This window comes from Schistocerca americana, chromosome X (assembly GCF_021461395.2).
Source record: "Schistocerca americana isolate TAMUIC-IGC-003095 chromosome X, iqSchAmer2.1, whole genome shotgun sequence".
In the NCBI taxonomy this organism is placed as follows: domain Eukaryota; kingdom Metazoa; phylum Arthropoda; class Insecta; order Orthoptera; family Acrididae; genus Schistocerca; species Schistocerca americana.
Window position 1 is genome coordinate 141886059 of NC_060130.1, and position 27900 is coordinate 141913958.

The 27900-nt window shown below is 41.0% G+C and overlaps 1 protein-coding gene across 2 annotated transcripts in view; it reads left to right on the forward strand.

Annotated features, from left to right (window-relative positions):
• LOC124555309 (exonuclease 1) overlaps nt 1-27900 on the forward strand; it is a 149478-nt gene that overhangs the window by 33562 nt on the left and 88016 nt on the right. For both annotated transcript variants that reach the window (XM_047129183.1, XM_047129184.1), the window contains one exon: nt 6741-7002. In XM_047129183.1, the coding sequence (XP_046985139.1) occupies nt 6741-7002 (262 nt within the window). The remainder of the gene's footprint in view (nt 1-6740; nt 7003-27900) is intronic.

A 27900-nucleotide genomic window follows, 5' to 3' on the forward strand; every position in this document is an offset into this window, starting at 1 on the left:
TTCTTTGTGGAAAAAGGAGAACTTTTCCTTATTACACTTTAAGCCAGACTCAGCGAGCACTTGGAATAAACACTCCAGATTTGCCAAATATTCAACAGGTGTATGGTCTGTGAAACCTATATCATCCAGACAGTTTGTACATAAAGGGGCATTAGCTGTTAATTGTTCCAGGAAATGGTGAAAAATAGCAAAAGGTGAAGCATTTCTGAATGATAGTCTTTGTAAGTGGAACAAACCCAGATGAGTATTGATAACAAAATTTTTGCTTGGACTGCTTGTCAAGCAGTAACTGTAAATATGCCTTGCATAAATCAGTCTTCAAAAAGAATCTGCCCTGTCTCACCTGTCCATTAATTCCTCCAGTCATGGGAGAGGAAAAAGAGTTCTTGACAGTTTGTGAATTCACCATGGATTTGAAATCAGTACACAGACATAAACCTCTTGATTGCTGTTTAGGAATTACCTGGTGCGTGCTGGGTGGGGGGGAGGGGGGGGGGGGTTGTCTACTGGCTTACAGGCACTGGTTGTCTCATCTGAATGTGTCCATCATTGCAGTTCCTTTGCAATCTGATCATGTATAGCATGGGGGACAGGTCTAGCACGATAAGATTGTGATTACATGTTGTCTTTAACAGTAATGTGCACCTCAAAATTTTTAGCCCTTCGTAATCTTGGTTCAAAAAGATCATTTTACTGTTTTCGCAAGTCGGAAACATGAGTATGAAGCACTGACTCACTGAGTTGTAACACGTTGTCTTGTATGCACAGGTTGAACAAATCAAACAACTCGAAACCAAAAATGTTAACACTGTTTCTAGAACATAGTACATGGAATGAAACACACTTAGTAATGTCATGAGAAATTGGTGGGAAACTGCACATGCCTAGCACTGGTATTTTGTGTCCGTTATTACCAGAAATAGGCAGTTCTAACTGTGGGCTACCGATCATATCATAGGTATCTTTATTGATTAGGGAAATGGAAATTTAACTGTCTTGTAAGCCACTCTTCATTGGAAAAATGTTTGTTCTTCTGACTGTAGGCGGTAGCAGAAGGTTTCCACAAAGCAGAAAAGCGAGACTTAATTTGTGCCTGCTGTACTGCTTCGGCTGTGACAACATTCACGTGCCAATAACCACTCCGTGGCTTCGTATTAGACTGTCACCGTGCCTGGCAGTGTTGTAAACAGATGGTCTGGATATGACCTTGCTGACCACACTTGAAACATTTTACTTCGTGACAAGGACAAGCTTTTCTGTCATGAATAGAGGACAAGACTTCCTCCCTTTATTCTGAAGTGTACCGTGTGACCAAAAGGTTTTACCTCTACTTTTATGTTGAATGAGCCCTATATTGAATCTGTAATGTCTTGTTAACCCTTTGAGCTTAGCAGTCCACCATTTGAACGACTGTTCAGGGTGCTTTTTAAGATGAAAAGATTTAAATCTAACTCAGTGACACGAATCTATGCCTTATAATGCTCATCAATTTTTTGAACAAGTTCTTCTTTGCAATCAACGTCTTCCGGACAGGAGTCGGGAAACAATTTGGAACATAGACGATAGATGTCGACTCTGACAGTGGACAGAAAAAAATGCATTGTGTGCCGAACCTTTAATGTTGTATAGACAGAAGTGGGCTTCCAGTTCAGCACGCCATTCTAACCAGTCTACTTCCTTGCCGTTAAACTGGTGAAACTTGGGTTCAGTAATTGGCTGTGATTCTACTTGTTATGACAGTAAGGTCATCATCTGTCAAGCATTGAGCAGCAGTCATTCAATCTGTTGCACCTGAAACTTAACAACTTTGTTTAGGGATAGTTCATGTGGGGGCGTAGACACGATTAAACACTTTATATTAGATACAAGAACACAAATTATTATTGCCACTGCGACTGATGGTACATCAAGTATGTCCACAGAGGCAGGTGGGAGTGGAAGTCTATTCAGCACTACTCGTTGCTGTGGTTATATATGGCGAATGAGAAAACGCACTTTAAAACATGTGAGAACATATTTGTTGCCGCTGTTATATAAATCATAGCATGCCTAGACATCATCTCAATAGGTTTGACTTCTGGAGGAGGTCGAGTGGAAGCTAAAACATATAATAAATAGTAGTTCAGTTTCAGTAAAGCTTTTTAATACAGAATACTTCGCTTGAAAGGCATTCATGTCTGCATGAGGGACTATATACATATATTATATTCACAAAACACAGTGATAACTGTTCCCTACTTTGAGTAGTATTGAATGACATTAAAATATCACACTGCATTTAACTATTAACTTTGGTACACAGTTCTGACTAATGACAGTAGCTCACTCCTGGATCTGAACTACTGTGAGGATGCTGCTATCCAAGTGGGCTATCAAAGAGTGGGGCAATCAGCACTGCATTCTGACGCAAGTAGATTTCCAGCAGTGGCAGCATACAGAACCTCTTGAGGGCGTGTTGTCTTTGACTCCTCATTCGTGGCTGCATCTGACAGCGATTGTCCTTACCTTGTTTTTGTCACGAGGTGCCAACTTTAGCAAGGGATTACACTCTTTGGACAACACCACAGATCCTGTCAACAATGCTACAGATAGTGAGCTCTGCCTTCATCTCACAAGCTGGACTAGCAGTCCTTAGCAGGTCGTCTAGCCATCCGAAACTGGAGAGAATCTCTTCCGATCCAAAGCAGCACACATCATTAGTGCCGATGTGAGCCACCACCTGCAGTTGGTTGCACACTGTGCTCTTCGTGGCATCTGATATGTGTACGTAGTGCACACTGAAACTCTTCCCCTCCTTGGCAGCCGTATATCTAAGAACTCACAACAACCAGTAATCCCACCCACTGTGAATGCCCAGATCTTGCGGGCATTATTATACAATATTCCTTGATTTACACACGTGTATCTTCTTGACGGTTAATAATATAAAAACATAGTTTTGCTCTTCATTGCTGTACACAATAAGGACACCCGCCGGTGAATGCTGTGCCGTGAAGATGCTGCTATGCCCTTTGGAGTAACTCCAGCCCGTCTGGACAACTAATTTCTGACCGTGATCATTCAAGTATGCTCTGTGTTTACCTCCTGTTCTCCCTCTTTCCACCTGAAAAAAACTGCATTAGTAAGGCATTACTACCATGCACTTAAGATCCTGACACATAACTTTTTACAAAACTGGCAAACTATAATTGTGTATTGAAATGTGACATTGTGTTGTAGATAACCCCTTTTCATTATTACCCACTACTCTTTGTCCTCCGAGTGATCTTTAATTGTGTAATATGCATTAGTTATGAAGAATGTTAGCTGCCTTTTTAAACAGATGTATTTTGGTAAAAAGTTCTTCATTTCTTTGGAAAATTTGTTGCACAGTTTTATTCCCTGATAGAAAATGCTGTATTGAATTTTTTTGTTGTTTTTCTTTGGTCACTGTAAGTCCATACAGCCTCCTGTTCGATGATTATGTGTAGAACTATTAGTGGAATACATAGCAATATTATCCCTAATATGCACCAGACATGGGTAGATGTACTCACTTGGTGCAGCAAGGAGGCTCAGTTTTCTGAGCAGCTCTTTACAATGAGCCCAACTACTAGTTATTATTCGTATGGCTCTTATCTGCAGTTTAAAAATTGTGTCCATGTTTCATGTCTTTGATCCCCAGAAAAGAATCCCACAGCTAAGAACTGAGTGTATGTAGGAATAGCATGTTGCTACAAGACACTGCTTGGTACAAACTGATGATAAAATCCTAAGAGCATGACATGCTGATGACATTCTTTTTGCCAATATCTTTGTGTGCTCATTCCACGTTAACTGATGATCAATATTCATCCCTAAAAACTTGTTACATGATCTACATTTGTATCATTTGTGCCTAATGTGACAGAGTTGTTTTATCTCTCTATGCTGAAGTGCATACTGTTAGATTTCTTTATGTTCAGTGTCAGTTTGTTACATACTGCCCACCCTTGAGGGTTTCATTTGCTTTTTCTAATAGGGACTCTGGTGTTTTACCAATGACTATGATGTTGCTGTCCGAAAAGTCATTAATATACAGGGTCATCAGAAACAGTCCAAAGAGCTTGTAAGGGTGTGGCAGGGGAGTTTTTTCTGAGAAATAATTGTTAAGAAAAAAATTCAAGTTGTTTATCATTGAAGTTAGGCAATCAGGTCATTGCACATGCAAATTCAACACTTGCACATGCTGAAATGTGCTAATGCACAAACATCTGTGGGTCCGTGAGTTGCAATTATTCAAACACTCATTACCAGTTAAAATGTGCCTTTTTCGGAAGTGATGAATTTAAACTTGGTGAGAAAAAGCTATTTTTGTTTGAGTTGAGGAAACCAAAGGAAGAAGTAGTTTGGCGACACTCTGTCATGGGCTGCTTGAATTTGCACACGTGATGGCTGATTGACTATCTTCAATGCAAAACAACATGGAAACAGTGCAGCAGATTGAATTTTTTTCTTATCGATTAATTCTCAGCACAGCCTCCCCTGCAACAACCTTACAAGCTTTTCAGACTGTTTCTGGCCATCCTTAATATTAAGAACAGAACTGGACCCAATATACTACCCTGAGGAACACCTATGTTTATCTGTTTCTCATGTTAGAATGTTTTCCTAAAAATGTGTCATAAGCAGATGTGTGGGCTATCTCTACCTTTTGCACCCTGTTTTCCAGGTAAAACTGGAAGCTCTTGTTTGCTATTCCTCTTAAACCTATGTTATATTGTTGACTGAGTGGTGTGATTGGTAAGTGATTCAACTCTCGTGTCGCAATCACAGATCTCTGGTTATTAACTCTGATGATATCTCAGTAAAACTTTACAGGACGGAAGTCCACACTTGAGTACAACTTAAAAGTCCTTCGTAACTGTGTATACTGGATGCCCACTATGAATAAGTCCACAATTGTCAGTAGTGGTGAAGAGCCGGGAGGTGCCGAAGATTATCAGTGGCACTGTATCACACAGCTGTAAACTGGTGGGTCATTGAGACGCAGGTCCGGGTTTCGGGATTAACTGACAGATGTCCAGCAGCTGATGATCCTGTCAAAGGCAAGAGACTGTCTGTCTGACGAGTAGGGGCAGTGGCAGGCATTGTGGTCTGAAGTGTAGGTAGCTGATGGTAGGGCTGAAGTGTGAATCAAAAACTCACTGTCTAGGGGCTGAGCAGCACCCTAAGTACGCATCAGTGGAAGAATACAGGTGCGGTGTCACATGTAAAAGTGACTACATGGACACAAAAACGTACCTGTGATGCAGGGCTGTTAACCACGGCCTACACACCATGTATTGACATGTATTGCGCCCCCAGATGCTGTGGTGGTTCCCTTAGGTGTGGTGGTAAACATTGCAGTGAAGATTGTGGTGGCTGCAGGAGGCTTGGCGGTAAACAGTCTACCTTATCTTCTGATGACAGCAAACCTTCTGAGGTAAAGCAGGGGCTGTACCTGGCCCACAAAGCGCATCCATGAGTGTAGTATGCAGGGACCCAGACCTGCATTTACAACCTAACACTTCTTGCAAGGGCGTGCTGAAAGGTAGTGCCTCCAAATTTCTTATGTGAAAACTCTCAATACTTTTTAAATAAGACAAATATTATTAACATTTTGCATCTTTACCATTCATGTCTACATACTTATTTCTCAGCGTAGTCATCCTGGCAATGAATGCTTTGCTCCCAGTGAGAAATCAGTTTGGTGGTACTGTCACTGTAGATGTTTTACTTTGCTGACAAAACCACAGCTTAATCTCTGCTTGCACCATTTCATCACTATCAAAGTGAAGTCCGCAGAGGTGTTCCTTAAGTTTTGAAAAAAGATGATATTCAGATGGGGTCAAATCGGGACTGTATGGAGGATGATCGATGACAGTTATCAAGGCGTCAGGTTGTTACAGATGTCGCAGTGCTTGTGTGTAGTCTGGCATTGTTGTGCTGGAAGAGAGGGTGCTCCGTAAGTGGATTAACTCTTTGAATTCTAAACTACATTACAGAACGCTTTTTGTCATGCATTGACATAATTACATTACACATCGCCACGATATGCACTGTAATTCAGAGCCCTCGTGTGGCAGAGGGTTGCAAGTATGCAGCCATGAAGAATTTAAGATGTAGAATGTTAATAACATTTGTTTCATTTAAAAAGCTTTGAATTTCTGCATAAAAAATTCATAGGCATTACTTTTCAGCATGCCCTCGTAGCTTGCTTAGCAGTATATCTTCAACATGTTTAAGAATATGCCTGAAACAGTCATCCCTGTCAAGAGATTCAAGTACCACTTTTGTGAACTCAGTAACTGTCAATATTGTACTCCTCCCATTTCGAAAACCAAACTGTGTGTTTGTTAAACAGATTGTATTTTACATGTAACTCATTAGTCTGTCCTTCATAATAGATTCAGAAAGAAGGCAGTAGTGAAACTGGTCTGTAGTATTCAATACTTTCTGCGTTATCTTTCTTCAGTAAAGGCATAATTCGTGTATGCTTTAGGAACTGTGGAAAAATACCTGTTCCATTGTCTCTGTAACTATCAGCAGCTTTCCTGGCAAAAATAATCGAGAAAATTGATGAAAGCTTGAATTTTGGTAAGAATTTGATGGAGTAATATTACAGAGAACTATTTATCCTAGTAAGACTAGTTAACCAGGGGAAGGCTTTCTAAATTATTTTTAATTTTCTTTCCAGTATGTATTTTCATTAAACACAATTTCATTGTGACTGTTTGCAGATCACGACAACAGAGCCGTGCTCGGGCAGCAGAACTACTTAGAGCGGGTAGAACAGAAGAAGCAAGGAATTATTTGCGTCGTAGTATTGATATAACACACAATATGGCAGTTGACCTTATGCGTGAATGTAGGGCCAAGAATGTGGACTGTATTGTTGCTCCTTATGAAGCAGATGCACAATTAGCATATCTGAACTTAAAAAATATCGCTCAGGTTGTGATAACAGAAGATTCAGATCTGGTTCTGTTTGGGTGTAATATGGTGAGTAATAGTTGCTTTTGGTTATAGAAGAAAGATTAGGAATTACGTATCTTTCGACTTTTTCAGCTGTCCAAGGTACTTGACCTTGTCTTTGATTAAAGATGAAAGTGAAATTAATGCCTTCAGTCATCATTATTTCTATTTTTGTATAGAAATGTTAATGACACAGTGCATTTCTGTTGAAATGAAGTTTGTTTATTTCAATACATACTGTCAGGAGGGATTGCCACAGGAGTAGTAAGACATTGTCCCTCCATATTGATGAAATACGCTCACTTTTAAAAGAATCTCTACTACACATTTGGCATGGCTTGTGGCAATGTAAAAAGTTTTAGATATGGCTGAAACTGTCAACTACACAAGCTGTACACATTTTATGTTCTTCAGTGCCATGAGGAGTTCCTCTCTTATCACATGGAAGAGAGTAGTAATCACATATAAGATAGTAAACTGCTCTTGCTAAATGATTTTCTATAAAATCTTTCAAATATTGTGAAACTTTTCTAGAGAGATGCATTCTAACAATTTTATGTTTTGTATTTGTCTTTTAGGTGAGAAGCTATAATAACAGCAGCAACTTAGTTTACTGAAAACAATTTCAAATAAAAATGGGGGAAAAATCATTTATTTAGAGCAAGCACATGATATTTTATTACATTAGTGATTTTGTAGATGTGGTAGCAGTATGAGAGTGAATCAAATATAAACAAGACTTTTTGTTCTTGAACTCTAAAAAGTACAAGTCAGGTAATTTTTCTGCATAGCCCTCTGCTTTCGAAATGCATTTTGTTGTTGTTACACTGGCCACACAAACCACAGCTGACACTTTCCTGTCATTTGCATCTTCCTTCATCTCCCAGACCCAGTATTTGCATGACTCCCATAGTATTATCCTTCCATCTCATTCTCGGCTGTCCCAGTGGTCTCTTTCCTTCAGCTTCTCCATCTATTACAGCCTTTATTACCGTGTTCTCCCCTAAAGGATCTAACTTACATGAAATAAGAGGAGTATAATCGGTCCCAGGAATAAGCAGCTAGCTTCATGGTGCCTTTCAACGACCCTTGATATCTACTTTTGATGGGACTCTTTCAGGGTTGTCTTTGCTTCACTGCTGGTGACACGCCATCTTAAGACTTAGTTGTGAATCTGAATGCTTTTGAATTCAGATTGTGACTAACTTCCTCATGGAAGCATAGGTCTAGGTAGTGTGGTTCAGAGATTATTTCTGTGTTAACTGATGACAGTGTTTACAATCAAAGAGATTGTGTTGAAGATCATAGGCAACTATTGCTGTCTCCTTTGGTGGACCTTTTCTTGGTGCAAACAACTCCAATAATCATTAGTATCGATAGTGGAGTACTAACAGCAGTGAATCTGACCTTTTGAAGGTAAATTTCATATATTACTAGGAAAGTCACTCTTCTGTTCCAGTGCTTTGTATGTGTTGTGTCTAGACAAGACAGCCTAGACACAATGAGAGGAAGCCGAAAGGCACGCGCTAAGCTAAAGCAGGATGGCGTGAGGTCTGAAACAGGATACGTAATGAATGCTATAAAGAAAAGTACGTATCTTCTGGAATACTTAACTTTAATCCATCCTTTTGGTACATCTGGAGATTGTGGCGATACAAGTGAGACTCTTTAGATACATGCAATGTTACTAATGGCGCCTTGCTAGGTCATAGCTGAAGGCTATTCTAACTATCTGCTCGGCAAAGGAGCGAGGCTTCGTCAGTGTAGTCGCTAGCTACGTCGTCCGTACAACTGGGGCGAGTGCTAGTCAGTCTCTCAAGACCTGCCTTGTGGTGGCGCTCAGTCTGTGATCCCTGACAGTGGCGACACGAGGGTCCGACATGTACTAATGGACCGCGGCCGATTTAAAGCTACCACCTAGCAGTCAACATGGATTTAGAAAACATTCTTGTGAAACACAATTAGCGCTTAACTCACATAAAGTGTTGAGTGCTATTGAGAAGGTATGTCAAATTGATTCTGTATTTCTAGATTTCCAGAAGGCTTTTGACACTGTAACTCAGAAGTGGCTTGTAGTCTAATTGCGGGCTTATGGAATATTGTCTGAGTTATGGGACTGGATTTGTAATAATTGACGGAAAGTCATGGATTAAAATGGAAGTGATTTCTGGCATTCCCCAGGGTAGTGTTATAGGCCCTTTGCTGTTCCTTATCTGCATAAACAATTTAGGAGACAATCTGAGCAGCCGTCTTAGGTTGTTTGTAGATGATGCTGTCATTTATCATCTAGAAAATTCATCAGAAGATCAAAACGCATTGCAAAGCAATTTAGAAAAGAAATCTGTATTTTATGGAAATTGACAACTCACCCTAAGTAATGAAAAGTGTGGGGTCATCCACATGAATGCTAAAAGGAATACTTTAAACCGCAGTTACATGATAAATCAGTCAAATCTTAAGCCAGTAAATTCAACTAAATACCTAGGAACTACATTTATGAATGACTTAAATGCATAGAAAATGTTGTGGAGAAGGCGAACCAAAGACTGCATTTTATTGGCAGAACACTTAGAAGATGCAACAGGTCTACTATAGAGACTGCTTACTCTGCTGTGCAGTGTGGGATCCTTACCAAATAGCATTAATAAAGTACATTGAGAAAGTTCAAAGAATGGCAATGCATTTTGTATTATCGAGAAATAGGGGAGAGTGTGTCACTGACATGATACAGGATTTGGAGTGGACGTCATTTAAACAAAGGCGTTTTTCATTGCAGCAGAATCCTCTCAAGAAATTTTAATCACAAATTTTCTCTTTCAAGTATGAAAATATTTTGTCGGTGCAGACCTACACAGGGAGAAACAATTCTAAAATGAGGGAAATCAGAGATCTCACGGAAATATATACGTGTTCGTTTTTTCCGCGCACTGTTAGAGATTGGAATAATAGACAATTATTTGAAGGTGATTTGATGAACCCTCTGCCAGTCACTTAAGTGTGATTTGCAGAGTATCCATGTAGATGTAGATGTAGATTTGCGTTGTGTGTGGGCTGCCAAACTAGCTGCTCCAGACAGTTTTCAGAAAATGTGTTCAAAGGTACTTTGCATGACAGTCTGTGTGTACCCCCCTGCAATGAACACATCGACATCCCAGTCTATACTTGGTAGGTTAAGGTCACCTCCAACTAGTAATGCGTAATCTGGGTATTTCTGCAATATTGACTGTATATTTCTTTGAATGACTCTAGAACCATAACAGCATAGTCAGGTGGCTGGTAAAAATGTCCAACAATTAGCTGGGTTTGACCTAGACGTGTTCTATGTGACCAGATAACTTCACTGTCGCACTCAACTTCGACCTCAATAAAGACAGTATTTTTGTCAACTGCAGTGAATGATCCCCCTCCTATGACCTCTAATCTGGCTTCCCGATATGCGTTCCATGACTCACTAAGTATCTCAGAGGTTTCCACTTTGAATTTCAGCCAGCTCTTGGTCTCGAGAACTTTCCTGGAGAGCAGTAAACTTGGGAACTACGTTACGAATACTTTGACAGTTTACTGCTAAAATTTTGACAATCGAAGTGTCTGTGCTCGGAATACAGTCTGACTTCCCTTGCTGCATATTGACTTCCCTTGCTGCATATTGACTGGCAAGTGTTCATCAGAGTATCTCGAACTACCACCTAGCCTGTCATTGATGGTATTTGAGTGTTCTACCACCTGGAATGTAATGTTTGCACTGTGATTATTGCACTGGACAAGAATTCTGGAGTACAGTGATTCAAATCCTCATCTTGTCACCCAGATTTAGATTTTCCGCAATATCTCTAAATCATGTAGGGCAAATACTAGGATGTTTCCAGTGAAAAGTCACCCACATTTTCTTTCACAATCCTTTCCTAATCTGTACTTGGGCACAGTCTGAAATGAGTTCATTGTCGATGGAATGTTAAAGTCTAATCTTCCATCCTTTTTTAATTTTGCACAAGATTTCCTGTTGACTAAGGAGGTCACAGAGATTTGGTTATATATAATATGCACTTTCAGAGATGAAAATAAAAATGCTAATGCATTAATTGCACGTCTGTATTGCAACTTGTGTGTTGTACAAATAACTTATGATTGACCTTTTTTGAGAAAATTCCCTAAGGTGGTAGCATTGTCTGATAGGCAGTGTGATGTTTCTTCTGCTTTCAGACAATGATTAATCATCTGCAGAGATTAGTAGCTAATGTTGTACCTAAGGTAACAGATAGAAAACACTATGTTAATGACTGTGCAAAGTCAACTGTAAGCAGTTTAACATCTTTCTCCACAACATAATTTGAAGTGGGTAGAGTTGTATATATACATATAATCTCTGATGTAACTTACCAAACGAAAGCGTTGGTATGTTGATAGACACACGAAGAAACACAAACACACACGCAAAATTCGAGCTTTTGCAACCTATTTTTCCCACGTGGAATGTTTCCCTCTATTTTATATATAATGGCAGATCTTGTTCTCTGGCCCAAGTGTTCTTGCAGCCTACATGCCTCATGAATTCACAATTTCTGCTTTCCACTCTTGCACCCATTCATTGCCTCTCCATTAGTGACTATACCATTGATCTTGATATCAATAAACTACCCCTTTTACCTTGGTCAAGTTGTGACCCCTCAGTGTTAACAATTCCATCCTGGGGCTAGCGGTATTCAGTGAATGTAAACAGATGACTGCAATATCAAGCTCTTCCTAAGCTTCAGCCTTCTGGCTGTAAATGAATGTCTGCATGCCAGTACCTGCTGGTTGTGTTGCTCTTCTAATATGGTGACACTGTTATAGTACGTACTTCATCTTCCATCTGAAAGAGGGTTTTTTTAAGTTGTGAATTGTGTTTGGTGGTTATGTGGATGAAAGCAGCAAACATTTACACTCAGTATACCATTAAGAACACAACTGATCTTTGATCTAGTGACAGTTCTTTTATTTTCAATGGAAATGTGCTATACTACAATGTCTATCAAGAATATGATCTATGGAATATGGAAGTGACTGACTATGAACCATGTCAATGACTGACTGACTGACAAATTTCAATTCTTCAGTACTGTATCATCTCCACACAGAATTTTGTGTTTTTAATTCATCTTCCTTCTCTTCACATTGAAATCAGCTTCCAAGACTTTTAAACATTGATTACAGCGTGCACATTCAGCCTGCAGATTCTTTACCATTACCATTTGAAACATCCTTGCTGAACAGTTGTCCATGAAGTGATAGATGTAAAAAGCTTCTCATTTTCTAAGTGAGTGGAGAATAAATTGAAAATACAGTCAGTGATCTTATTTTGGTTTAAAACCTCCAAGCTCGTATTTCTGTTTAAAACCTCCAAAATCATATCACAGAAAAAAAAAGGGACAGCTTTTGAAGCTTTTGATTCAGCAATACTATATTTTTTCCCTTTTAAGGAGACTGTACTCTGCACTGACTTCAGTATTAATGGGATATTAAACTTTATCCTTATTTTCTTTCCTCCTTCACTTAATCCCCTTTCTCATATGACTCTCTAACATTGATGTGACCCTTCAGAAAGAAGAGGGAGATCCCTGTAAAGAGCTGTTTTACAGTGACTGAAGAAAGCTGTCAAATCCTTCAAGTATGAGGTATATAACTTAGCAATGTCACTGATGTGACAATAAGTCGTGTTGCATTAATTTGAGAACAATTCAGCAATATGTTATTACATATGTTTCATTTAGAAATAATGTGTGGGGAAATATTGTTTTAGTGTAAACATTTTGTGGAATCATGTTAAGAAAGGAAGTGTTTGACAAAGCTCTCAGAGTTCTCATCAGTACTAGATTCTACAAAATGCTGATGAATCTCTGCAAGACAGTGAATGTTACCTCTCCTCACATTTCCTAGCCCCCCCCCCCCCCCCCACACACACACACACACACACACACACACACATACACAAAACTCAATTTCATCCTTTTGTGACCAAGTGCTGATGATTTTGTGAGAGAAGGGCAAATGCTTTCTATGTCTAGATGGTTTTGGTCTTCACATTTTTATACAAAAATTGTGGTGGCAGCGGTAGGGCAGCACCACCATGATTTAGAGTTCCACCTGCCACATCTCATCCTGGGCGCATGCCCACCATGTGGCATCTTGCAACAGTGCATGCTATGGTATTCACTTGTTTGTTTATGTAACTTTTTCTATGTCTCAGGTATTGGATTATTGATTTACTCATATATGTTCTGAAAGTCCCACTAGTGATTATTTCAGTACCATGTCACACACACACACACACACACACACACACACACACACAGACACAGGTTGTGTAAGCAATTCCACACTGTATCCAATTCTGTGTACTGTTGTTGTTTAAATAAAAGCCAGACCATGACAGTACAAAAGACAAGACAAGTTGCATTTCATGCTTAGAAGTAATAGTAACAATCAAGAAGCAACTGGTACTTGATCAACACTTAATGAAGTTATATAAACATGTGTGAAAACATTGTAATGTACCTCTTAAAACTGAGTAAAGCAAAAGCCTGTGATTGTTTAAAATATTATAGGCTCTTGTTCCATAGAATTTAGTTTTGTTGCAGATTTTAATCTTTCCACAAGCTTTTCAGTCTCTCTAGTTTTCGAGTTGTGTAGTTTGTTTTGTATTTTATGTAATAAGTATATGACAAATCTCTGCGGTGCATAATGAGGTGTAAATGATGGCTATAGGTTTCTGTAAATGAGTCATTAATGGCATTTTCCTAACTTGTGTCAGAGTAATGCTCACAATGTCTTTAGTATTTGATGAGCTAACCATGCCTCCTGATTTTTGTCTATTTGTGGACACCGCACAAAATTTAGCCAATGATGCTAGGTTATCAGTTTGACATGCCCAGGGCTAAGGTTCTGCTTGGGTCAACATGTATATCATTAGCTCCTCTTGGGGAACAAACTAATACCCATCAAAACACTCACATAGAATGCTAGACAGTGTTTACATACATCCAAACAAATTTGCTTGTGTGGTAAGTCTGCCTGAAGATTGGTCATCTAAGGCAGTAGAAGATAGTAGTAACAGAACTTATAATTTGTCAGAATGTATTTTTAATTATGAATTGAGAAAAGGGTTCAGTAGAATAGATATTACTTTTATACACACAGAAAGCACTGTACTGTATTAAAGCAACATTGAAAATTTTGTGATGAGACTTAAAAACGCCTTACAGTATCTTCTACCTCTCATCGTTTCCTCGGATTGTAATTGCTAAAAACCATGAAGAATGTTTGCTCATTACAAACTTACATAACCTGCTGAATTATAGCCAAAGCATTTTAACATTCAAGGACACCATGTCTTTGTATACAGGCAAATTGAAATAAGAGTAGCAGTTCATTTGGTATCATTAATCAGAATTAGTCCTGTTTGCAGATAATACAAGCATTGTTATGAAGCCAAGCAAAGAAGCAGAGAAAATAATAAATTATGTTTTGTGGAAGTTGCTGAATAGTTTTGCACAAATAGGCTACCTTTAAACTGTGAAAAAATGCAGTTTGTTCAATAATATAATGTCAAAAATATTTCACCACCTATTAACCCAGTATACCAACAAAAAATAATGAACAGGGTAGATAATTGTAAGTTCTTTGATGTGCATATTGACAAAAACCATATAGTATAACTGCTAAAATGTTTAGGTTTGCAATGTGTGCAATTTACATGTTTACTTACAAATTTAAGCCAGCTTCATAATTTTTCTTTGTTTGGGACCATGTATGCCAGATAGGTCTGATACAAAATTCTAGGTATAAATGTTTTATTTGTTTGTGTTGTTTTCAGATAATCTTTCATTGACTGTGTCAGTATTCGTGTGTATCATGATATATTGTACATTTTCAAATGTTTGCCAGTACCATACCATATTGTTAATTAGAACCTAGTTTGTGCATTTAGAAACTGTGGGCAACAATATCATAATCGTCGTCATCAGTGCAATAGCCCTCTTTGAACCTTGGCCTTTTGTAGAAGATTATTCCATTTGTCTCTGTTTAGTGCCGAACTCATCCAATTTTGATCTCCAATTTTCTTTGTGTCCTCTCTGACACCTTCCTCCCACCTTAGCTTTTGTCTTCCTACTTTCCTGGTTCCTTCAGGCATTGTGCTGAATATCTTCTTAATCAACCTGTGGTTTGCTCTCAGTACAGTCCTGCCCAGTCCAGCCTTTCAGTCTTAATGCAGCTGACAATGTCTGGTTCAGTATACAGACTATATAATTCGTAGTTGAATCTCCTCCTCCAGACACCATTTTCTTCCACTGGCCCCTGAATTTCTCATAAGATGTTTCTTTCAGATACACCCAGTTGCATTTCATCAAATTTTGTAAATGCCCATGTTTCGGTACCATGTGTTAGCAGCAGCCTAGCTAAAATTGTATACATCATTACTTTAGTTTTCCTGATCAGCAACTTAGATTTCAGATATTTTCTGTGGCCATAGCGCCGGCCAGAGTGGCCGAGCGGTTCTAGGCACTTCAGTCTGGAACCGCGTGACCGCTATGGTCGCAGGTTCGAATCCTGCCTCAGGCATAGATGTGTGTGGTGTCCTTAGGTTAGTTAGGTTTAAGTAGTTCTAAGTTCTAGGGTGCTGATGACCTCAGAAGTTAAGTCCCATAGTGCTCAGAGCCATTTATTATTATTGTTGTTGTTGTTGTTGTTGTTGTTGTTATTATTTTTTTTTTTTTTTGCCATGGCAGCACTTGCTGGCAGACAATATTCGTTTTTGGATTACAGAGCTGACATAGTTCTTACAGTTTACATCTGATCCAAGGTAAATGAAACTATGCACGACATCGAACTTATATGAACCAATTCCTGTGAAGGGGGGCCCTGGTATGTTGCTAGCAGGTGTGATGGATGGGAGGGCTGCAAGGACCAAGTCCGTAGAGGATTCTCAACAACAAACTTTATTTACCAGGCATCAAAACAACCAACACTGGTAATAGCACACACACACAATGATATTACAACTTCCCATGTGTTCAAATAATATATAAAGTCAAAAATTTAGAAAACTCTTGCAAAGCAACAATTGTAATGTTTAAGAATATATATTTAAGACAAATAACAATGACTTACTTTAAAAAAAGAAAGAAATGACTTTACAGATATTCTTCTTGTTCAATGCAAATACTTCAGCAAAATTATTTGACAGAGGACTAACAAGTGCAGCAGCTCTGAAAGAGTTGAAAATCTTTTGAATGCTTTAAAACACCAAAAACATTATTTACAAGCCACAGTTTGAAGTCAGAAAAAAATTTCATGAAGGTAGAATCAATGGGTCAGTTACAGTACTGCTCAAACTTAGCAGCCTTCCACTTACCCATCAGAATTAACACAGCTGAAGGTGGCAGTAGCAGTCACAAATATTGGCACAGTGATAGGCTGCAGACAGTTCTAGTCAAGCCTCTGCATGGCTACACTGTCCTCCAGACATAGCTAGGCTAAAGTTCCGCTATTAGTATGAAGTCTCATGCCATGTTGTCCACTCACAAGTGTTGCTTCTGTGCTTGGCAAAAACCGACTCCGGGCTCGCATAGCCCACCACCGACCACGACATGAACAATACTGCAACGACAACGAGTGACAGGGTTACTGTCCTCTCTCGGTAACCAGCATAACTACCACTGCATCTCATTGCTACCCACCACCGGCCATGGTGTGAACAATACTGCAACAACAACGAGTGACAGGGTTACTGTCCTTTCTCGGTAACCAGCGTAACTACCACTGCATCTCATTGCTACGCTAACGACTTTCGAATCATTCCACACGCTCCTAAATAGGCAATTGCAACCGATCGCATCACATCAAAGTGTGGCACAATAAAGAGCAGGTACACTAACCACTCCAGAGATAAGTTATAGCTCAACCTCCTTCCTCCCACCTTAAAGTGGAACTGGGGGTGGGTACCCAGAATCTCCTTTGCTTAAGGCCCCAGGGCACGGTGTGGATTTTGTCTGCAGGCAGTTGCAGTTATAGTTTTCAACTCCAGTGTCATTGTTGGTCTTTGATCTGTCAGAGCTTCTTTTAGTGAACCTAAGATCTGAGTCACAGGGAAATAGGTGTGGGGTATAGGAAGGGCTTCCATCCAAGTTGCTCCAATTTTTGTTTGATCATGGCTGCTGTATGGGGATCCACATTGTCTCAGAGGGGAATCACTTTTATCATTGACAAGGCATGCCGTTTGTGGTGATATGCCTGTCTAACCTCACTCTAAACCTCACATTAGTATTCCGTGTTTATTGTTCCATGCCTGTGCAAAAATTTGATATGCAACAATCCATGACAGTTGAAAAAAATTATTGAACTGATCTTGCCAGCTGACAGATATGACTTGACTTTCATCAGTCTGGGTTCTCCCTTCTTTCTCCACCCCCTGCTCGCTTCGTTTGATTCAGGGGTGTGTTGATGCACCCACATTCCACCACAGGTGATAATGTGAGTTAGAAATAAATCCCATCCTCCTGAAATTTAACAGAGAGATACTCACACACACACCTACAAACAGTTCAGTTTTTGAACAGTTATTGAAAGGTGAGGAATCCACCGGGTGCCCACTTTCCTAAACTCTGGCATGTCTGTGATAATGCAAAAATAGGTGTGATGTATAGGAAGGGTTCCCATCCAAGTTGCTCCAATTTTTGTTTGAGAGCACTCTAGGAGCTATTGCTTACCAAGCGATTAACCACTCCAGAGATAAGTTACAGCTCAACCTCCCTCCTTCCACCTTAAAGTGGAACTGGGGTGGGTACCCAGAATCTCCTTTGCTTAAGGCCCCAGGGTCACGGTGTACCTGCTCCACCTTCAACTGGTTCAAGTGCGCGTGAGTTCTTAGCTTTGTCTTGCTATAGCTCAGCAGGAAGTTCATCGGTGAAAGCCTCGTAACCACCACATAAGGTCCTACAAAATGCAGTAACAGTTTTTCCATGATGCTTTGACTGCCTTGACTCTGCACCCGAAAGTTTTTTAAGAATGCTTCATTACCTACCTTAATGGATACTGCCTGCCTACCCATGTCATATTGGACTTCACCCGATTATGTACTAGCTTTATGTTGTTCCTAGCTGCCTTCGCATCTACTTGCTCTGGCAACAAATCATTCAACAACAATTAATTGTCCAGTGGAGAGTTTAATGAGAAAGATAACATTAATTTGGCGGGAGTGGTTGTCTGAGCTTCATGGTGGGCGGTATTAAAGGCAAAAGACAGCCAGTTCAGGGACAAATTCCATTGCTTGTGTGATGCTGAATGGTAAGTGATGAGAGTGGACTTCAGGTTGTGATTTATCCTTTCTGCAAAAGATTATTGTGGATAATAAGGCGGTGTTGTAACATGCACTATCCCACGATTGAAGCAGAACTGCCTAAATGCTTTGAACATAAATGCAGGTGCATTATTGCTCACCATGGTTTTAGGAGGTCCAAAACTGGTGAATATCTTCTCAAGATGCTCAATATTTATGGCAGACATAACGCTACGAATTAACCAGACTAACCTGGTGAAAGCATTGACTAGGACAATGACAAAATGATTTCCCATCTTGATTCGGGGCAGAGGACCTTGCTAATCAAGAAAAAGTTGGTCCATTGGTCGAGATTCATGAGTCTGTTGGAGAAACCGTTTCCTAGGACCCATATCGGGCTTAGCTGCTTTACACTGATCACACTCTGCGACCAACTTTTGAATGTCCTGGTCCAGCCCTCGCCAAGTTATATTACGTTTGATCTTAAGTCGTGTCTTATGGTAGCCCAGGTGACTTCCACACAAGAATTGATGAAAATATTGAAGCTCGATGGGATGCATAACTTTGCCCCTGACTCTTATTAGGGCAGAAACACAAGGAGCCCTTCTCCAGGGAGTATCCTGGAACTACTTCATATGCATTCAATTTATCAAATATGGGCTGCAATTCAGGATCTTCCTGTTAATACATTTTCAAGTTGGCAAGCAAGGATGGAATGTCTGTCAAAACACACATGTGACACACCAGCTGTGTGTCGGCCTTCGGCTCTTCACCCACATCATCAACCTGAAATATTCGTCTCAGCGCATCAGCTGTGTAATTCTGTCCCCCTCTGATATGACAAACATCTCACTGAAATGCAGAAATCCATACTGGCCACTGTGCTATACTCCCTGTCCTGCAAGGTCGAGCCAACACCCAGCTCAAGGTGTGATTGTCTGTTTTGAGACAAAACCGACAATGTTCCAGGGAAAACTTGTATTTTTCTAAGACGAACATGACAGTCAGTGCTTCTAATTCGTACACCAAGTACTTAATCTCAGCTGGTGACATTGCCCATGAGGCATACGCAAGGGGCCTCCTCTCCCCATCGTATTCTTGCAACAGGACCTCGGCCACCCCAACATTGAAAGCATCGGTTTGAAGAACAACTGGGGCATTAAAATAAGGAATTCCCAACACTGGAGCCGTACTTACAGCAAGCTTCAAAGCATCAAAAGAGGCTTGCTGTGATTCAGCTCACATAAATTTCACCCTTTCCTACATAACTGGTTGATACGAGCAGCTATCTGGGCAAAATTTGGAGTGAATTTGCGAAAAAAAATTCACCGTTCCAATAAAACGAGCAAAGGCTTTCTTGTCTCTCAGAACTGGAAATAAATGAATGAATGGACTGGATCTGACTGTGGTCTATGGCTATACCTTTATGAGATACAGTATGCCCTAAAAACGTTATCTGTGGCTCACGTACTTTGGACCATTTTACAGTCAAACCGGATTCCCTCAGACGCCCAAACACCTGACAGAGATGATCAAGGTACTCATCAAAACTGGTACTGTATATGACTACATCATCAAGGTAATTATAGACAAACTTGAACTTAAAATGGCCCAGGACCGAATCCAACAGATGTGACAAAACCTCTTCGCCTGTAGCTAGACCAAAAGGTATTCTATTAAATTCAAGAAGATTAGAGTCAGTACAGGACACAGTCACTGGCTTTGAATTCTTGACCAAGGGAATTCAATAATAACCTGGTTCAACTTCAGCATGGTAAAAGCCCGAGCACCAGCAAACCATGTGAATCAGTTGTGTAATTCTGCAAGTGGGACTGACTCGAGCACAATCTTTTGATTTAATGCCTGGTAGTCTCCTACAGGCCTAAATCTGTGACCATGAGGCTTAGGTACCAGAAAAATGGGCACTTCATAAGGCGAGACAAAAGAACGAATCACACCGTCAACAAGTAAGTCATCAATTACTTTATGCAATTCTTGCATTTTAGGTGAAGACAATCAGTAGGGGAACTGTCGCATCGGCTGCTGATCAATGAGCTGGATACGCACTTTGATTTTATTAGTTACCCCCAACTTGTTGGTTAATACTTCGGGAAAGTCACCTGTCACATCATTTGTCTGGTTAGCTTGCTCTGCTGACAAGTGACTAACATTGACACTTGTCTGTGGTGTACTCATCATACCGACTTTCACCCCAACATCATGAACACAGAACCGAATGCTTTCCTCTGGCCTAAATTTAAAACGTGACCACCAGCAGAATCCAATAAGTATTTGTCAACTACAAGAAGTCACAGCCCAGAATATACCTTAGGGCTAAATCTTTAACCACTATACACACAGTTGGCAAAGAAAAACCCTGTATGCTAAGCTTGAACCAAGCCTTGCCAACAGTCTTGAGGGGTTGCCCATCAGCAGCATAGTATGCTTAATTAATTTCCTTCAATTCCGGCAAGTGGGCTAGCTGCTTATAACATTTATACCAGGTGTAATCTAGCAGGGTGACTTCGCTCCCAGAATCTAACCCCGCGCACATGGGATCGGTACCTAGCATTGTGCAAATGAAGAGAAGCCGTCCATCTGTCACAGAACAAGCTCTACAACAACCATGCGGCAGCCTCTGTGTAACATTGACCACTTCCACTGCTTCTGGCATCAACTGTTCGTTTGCCTTTCTTTAGGTGTTGGGCACTGCCTGACAAAATGTCCAGGTTTTCCACATCTGTCACACACACTCATAATAACAGTATTTGACTAACTAGCACTGTCCCCATCTCAATGAGATATGTGCTCTTGGTGCTCCCCGCTTGCAGTCGCCATAGCGCATGTTCTTAGTATCAACCAAAAGCTTATCTAAATCAGAAAAGCAGCACGATATCTGGCTAAACGATAGCCTTGACCTATCTTCTGCTAAAATGCTAAAATACCAAGGCGCGCCTCATTAACATTTTAAGCGAAAGAAAGGTTCATGCTCACATTGTACTTGATACACGTGTTTGCTCACCAAATCCCTATCTTCATGAGCATCCAAACATTTACTTTGCAACACCTTGCGGAAATTCCACAGTGTATCTCCATTTTCTAGAGCTTCTGCCATGATTCTACCAACCAACCAATAGCCAATGGATAAATCATTTATAAAACTATTCCATGATCAATCTGCAACAGATTAGCCTGTTCATTCAAACTGACCAAAAGCCACAACAATTCTAGTAACTGTTTGGCGCTATCTACTGACAAATGTGACACCTCTTTAAGAATCGCCATGAATGGATTGGGTAATTTACTAAACGGGTTGCTAGGTTTGCTTTCATACCTCTCCTCATTGTTAACAACATCAACAGCTTGCTCCTCATACCACCAATTAAGAGACAGCATTTACTATTGAAGGGCCACAACTCCATCCTGCAGTTTTTGTACTTCAGGCAGTACTGAAGGGTCTTTATTAGCACTACATATATTGCCAATTCTGTTTGCTAGATGATCTAACAGAGCTTGAATCTGACATTCTTGATTTCAAGATGAGGGGACAATGTGAAAGCTGATACATCATCCTGAAGATCACCCAACAACCTCTTACAAAATTCAACAGCTTCACTCACCTCCTTGATGGGTTCGGTGGTAATTTTTACCAGAACTGTTAAAGCAGCTTGTAAGCACTGGCAAAGGTCACCCATGTTGCCCTCTTCACTTTGTGTGCATATGCGGAGCTCATACTGTAGGCAGGGTTTTCTGAGGTTTGCCCAGTTGATGTCTTTCCTAACTATTGGAGTATCCATGCAGCAACACACAATAAAAACAGCAGCAGCACAGTATTCCAAAGATCACAAAAAATTAATATGCTAATTGCTATGCTGTTACCATTGTTGTCTCAATACTCATCCTCGTGAAAATCGCAACCACAATCTACCACCAATGGTATGTTCCTAACAGGTCTCAAGGCTGCAGGAAGTGCAAGGACCAAGTCCATAGAGGATTCCCAACAACAAATTTTATTTACCAGGCATTGAAAAACCAACACTTGCAATAGCACTGAGACACAAAGATATTACATCTTCCTATTTGTACAAATAATACATAAAATCAAAAATTCTGAAAACTCTTGCAAAGCAATAACCATAACATGTATGTTCAATGCAAATACTTTAGCAATATTATTTGACAGAAGACTAACAAACCTGGTGGCTTTGAAAGGGTCGTCGTACTGGTCGCGCAGCAATACGTCAGACACAGCCCAGCTGGCTTAGAAAAGAAAAAGTTAATTCTATAAAACACCAGACAAACTATTAGAACATTCCCTGTTTTATGCCTGAGAAGCCAGCCAAACTTTTGCATGCAAGATATTAAATCAGATATTAATGTGCAGCCCAAAGTTCTTAAAGCAAATTGCATCACTTTAAAGCACGTAAGACACTTTCATTGCAACTTTAACCATCAAATGATTTAAGTAGGAGGGTTATTGAAATACTCCAGCAGTGCGCAAAGCAATAAAAGCACACCTCATTATAGGGTTAAGATAAGTACACCTTTAAAATTACAACTAAAATGGCATTGCATAATTTGAGGTGCTTGCGCACACACAATTGAGCAGACGTAACCAGTACGTAATCAAGTACTTCAAGGGCTGTGGTTACCTGTAATTTGACTGACTCACAATTAAGACTACACTTTCTGCTACTCAATACAACATACTTCAGGCAACGTAACAGACTTTACCAGTGTTCAGGCTTTATTGGTCTCTGCACAGCTACACTGTCCTCCAGATGTAGCTAGGCTCCAGTTCCACTATTAGTGTGAAGTCTCACGCCATGCCGTCCACTTACGAGTGTTGCTTCCATATTCAGCCAAAACAAACTCCAAGTTTGCAAGGGCCGCCACTGAGCGCAGCATGACCAGTACTGCATTGACAACAACTGACAGGGTTACTGCCCTCTCTTGATAATCAGGATAACTTCCACCACATCTCACTACTATGCCGATGACCTTCGAATCGTTCCGTGCATTCCTAAATAGGCTATTGCGGCCAGTCGCACTGTGGCAAAATGTGGGCACAAGAAAGAGCCAACACACAACCAGTCCAGAGATAAGTTACGGCTCAGGCTCATTTGGATAATCTTTTTAGTTACTGGCATATTCTTATCTTTCTCTTAATTTGTGTGTAGATTCATCATTCTTCCAGCTCTTTCAAAAATTGTAAAGGTTTCCTTCATTGCTCTTTGCGTTCCTGCAGTTATATCAATATTCTCTGCATAAGCCAGCATGCAAACTTATTTATCTTGTATTGATGCCCACATTTCTTATAACCTTTTCCAAGACTGGATTAAACAGAAGACAGGAAATATATCTCCCTGTCTTCCTTCATTTTTCGTGATCATAGCTCTTGACATCTTATTTAGTATTTTAGTTACACGTCGGGTGTTTTCCACAGTGTCCTTCACTAAGGCAATCAGTTTATAAGGAATGTCTAACTCTTCCATTACTATATGCCGCTCCCTTCTGTCAATACTGTCATAGGCTGCCCTGAAGTCTATAAAGAGATGATGTGTGTCAGACTCAAATTCTTCGTGTTTTTCTAGTATTTGCTGTATTTTGAAGATCTGATCAACAGTAGATTTTTCACTGCCGAAATACACATTGATAGTCACCAAGAGCATTTTCAACGTAGGGTGTAAGCCTATTAAAAAGGATTTGGAGAATATTTTATATGCTGTAGGTAATAGGCATCCCTATAGTTAGAGCATGCCATAGTATCAACTTTCTTTTGTATTGGGTGTATGATTCCTATGTTCCAGTCATCAGGAGTACTTTGAACTACCCTCCATCTGAACTACCAGCTTGTGAAAATGTTTGACAAATTTCTTTCCTGCATTTTAATGAGTTCTGCTTGTATTAGAGCAATTCCTGGGGCCTTATTACCCTTCATCTTCTTGATGACTGCCTCCACTTCCTCAGCAACACCCCAGGGGGCTCACCACTCTTTCGTGCTTGGCTACCATGGGGCCCCAGTGTTTGCAGCACCTTTTCCCTTTCCCTGCTGCATATCTGTCCTGCTGCTATTCATCTTCAACTTCCTTGGGGAACATGTCTGGCATATTTACTTGTAAATTATAGATTGCAGCGAGCAGTTGTCCTTTTTAAATTTTATTGCGCAAATCTAGATTTCGGCTAGAAGCTAGGTTAATCCACTTATTATTCAGCAAGGTACTGATGCAGTTGCAGAACATGTAAAATCCTGCTCTTGTTTACATAATGGCACTTTGCTTGTGGAGGTGAATTGTGATTTTCAAGCCCAACAACTGCTTGCAGCTTTGCTCCTGCATGGTTATCCTGTTCATGTCAAGGCCCCTGGGACACTGAATTATTCACATGGTGTTATTTACATTAGGCTTCTCAATGGTCTGACCAAGGAAGAAATCCAAACTTATCTCTCTGATCAGGATGTCACTGCAGTCCACTAGGTAATGAAAAAGGTTGATGCAACCTTAGTGCTTACACACACTCTTTTCCTCACGTTTGATAGTGTAGTGCTTCCATCAAAGATCAAAGCAGGCTATGAAGTCATCATGGTCTGACCGTACATTCCAAACCTGATGCACTGCTACCAGGGTCAACGTTACAACCGCACTAGAATGTCCTGTCGAAACACAGCCAAATGTGTTACTTGTGGCAGGGATGTTCACAAGGGTGATTCTCCACCTCCTTCTCCTGTGTCAATTGCAATGGTGACCAGGGAGCCTCATCCCAAGAATGTCCTGTGTATCTAAATGAGTGGGCTGTTCAGGAGATCCGTGTAAAGGGAAACGTGCCTTATCCTGTTGCTCGCAGGTTGTTGGCTAGTCAAAAACTCTGTGTTTTACCATCTGAAACTTACAGCACCATACTTGCTATGCCTGGCTCCACGAAGGACATGGCCACACAGGCTTGCAATCTCACTTTCGGCACTGCAGTTGTCAAATCTCCCAGTGTCATGGTAGCATCCCCACTCCTCCTCCTCCTCCAGCTGTAAAACAAGCCACCTTCACCTCTGGCAGCGAAATCACCTACTACACAACCAGCAGGGCAGAAGGGATACTCCTGTGAAGAGTTTTTACATCCTTCCAGCCAACAGACATCCGAGTCTTCATGTGCCAACCTGCAAAGACTCTCACACAAAGACAAACGGTCTTCTCCTTTGCCAACTCAGAGATCCTCTTTCACGTGTGACACCCTCATCTCGCTGCCTCCTTTTTGCCGGTGTGCGCCGCAAGCCGTTTTTCTGCCTTGGAATCTGCAGGCTGACCCAGAGAGATTGTCGATACCTTTGTAGATCTCATGGAACGGGAGCCCCTGCACCCTGTAGCAGTGAGTCTTCTAAGGCAGGCACTCGGCAGCCGCTGAGGTGACAGCCTTCCACTTTTCCCCCCCTCTGCTTTTCCCATCATGAATCTCCTCCAATGCAATGGACTGTTCAATTGTCAAACAAAGCATACATTGAAAATTAGTAACCCTCAGTTTCACCCAAAAAAAAAAAGTACAGTTACCTGTAAATTTCCTATAGTCAAGATAGAGTAGGTAGATCTCTGACAGCTCGCAGCACTGTTGCCAGCTTTCAACTGCATAGAGAAATTATGGCTGTTCTCGAAATTACAGGTCCCCTTGTTTTCTGCCTCCAGGAAACAAAATTGCGGCCTTTTTGATCTCTCGTATTTCTTTCCAGCCTGCTGTGACCTTGCCCCCAAGGACAGCATTCCATCTCACCGGGGAGTCGTGTTGCTCATCCAGGATGATGTTCATAGTGAGACTATTTCACTGAACACCTGCCTGCAAGCTGTTGCAGTCTGAACTTTCCTTCCTCATTTCACCTTTTCTCTTTGCAACGCTTACATTCCTCCATCATTTGGTGTCGCCAGTGGTCTACTCTGTCACCCCTTTTTGCTGCTCGGTGACTTTAATGCACACCAAGAGGTGTACTCTTGGCTGGCCTTCTCAATCAACTCAACCTCGTCTGTTCCACCCACATTCCTTTCAGACTCCATGCACGCCTATTCCCATTTGGACCTCTCCTTCTGCCCTGCCCAGCTTGCCCATTGTCTCGAGTGGGCCATTCTCTGTGATACATGCTCGGGCGACCATTTCACGTGTGCTATCTGATTGCTGACTCCTACCCTACCTATGTGTAAAACCAATTGGCAGCTTTCTAAGGCTGACTGGAGGCCGTATTCCTGGTAATCTTTAATGAACATTTCCCCAGTTTTGATGACCAGGTAGAGTACCTTACAAATGTTATCCCTACTCTCGCAGAATGTTCCATATCTTGCACCTCATCTTTACCATACTGTGTTCCAGTCCCTTGGTGGACTGAGGCATGCCACGATGCAATTTGTGTGCAGAGATGTGCTCTCTGCTTTTTTAACTGTCATCCTACAATGGAGAACTCTGTTCATTATAAAGAATTGCGTGCACAGTGTCGTCACATTCTACGGGACAGCAGAAAAGCTGGCTGGATTTCGTTTGCTAGTTCTTTTAACAGTTCCACTTTTGTCGTGAGGGGCAACCTTCAGTGGCTCTCTAGGACCAAGGTCTATTGCCCAATTTTTGGCGTGACCATAATAGGTGACGCCATTATGGACCCCATTGCTATCTCCGACACCTTGGGCCGGTATTTTGAGGAGATTTCGAGCTCCACCCAGTATCACATTGCCTTCCTCCATCAGCAGTGAGTGGCTCGGGTGATACTCTTCTCTTCTCAGAATCATGGATTCTACAATGCTGCCTTTACTGCGAGGTAGCTAGATCATGCTCTGACTTCATCCTGATCATCCTCCCAGGGCCAGACGATGCTCTGACTTCATCCTGATAATCCTCCCCAGGGCCAGACAGTGTTAACATTCAGATGTTGCAGTACCTTTGAAATGCAGACAAGCACTTTCTCCTTCATATGTGCAATCACATCTGGCCTGATGGCACGTTTCTGAGACACTGGCGTGAAGCCACTGTCGTACCCATACCTAAGCCTGGTAAGGACAAACACCTTCCTTCTAGCTACTGCCCCATTTCTCTCTCCAGCTGTATTTGCAAGGTGATGGAATGTATAATTCATGCCCAGCTGGTCTCGCAGTTTACTAAATACTGCTTAATCTGGATTTGGAGTGTGCTGATCTGCAGTTAACCATCTCATCACTTTGTCAACCCATGTCATGAACGGTTTTGTGTGGGGCTTCTGAGGCCATCTGGTATCCTCTGTACTCTCTACACATGGGGCTTCTGAGGCCGTCTGGTATCCTCTGTACTCTCTACACATGGGGATTCTGAGGCTGTCTGCCCCATTTCCTTCAAGGGTTTTTAAAAGACTGAGGTTTTTGAGGTATGTGTGGGTTCTGCCATGTCGGATACCTTTATCCAGGAAAAAGAGGTGCAAGAGGGCTGTGTCCTGAGCGTCATCCTCTTTGCTATAGCCATTAACCCTATTATGGCCTGTGTTGTGTCTAGACAAGACAGCCTAGACACAATGAGAGGAAGCCGAAAGGCACGCGCTAAGCCGAAGCAGGGTGCGTGAGGTCTGAAACAGGATACGTTATGAATGCTATAAAGAAAAGTACGTAGCTTCTGGAATACTT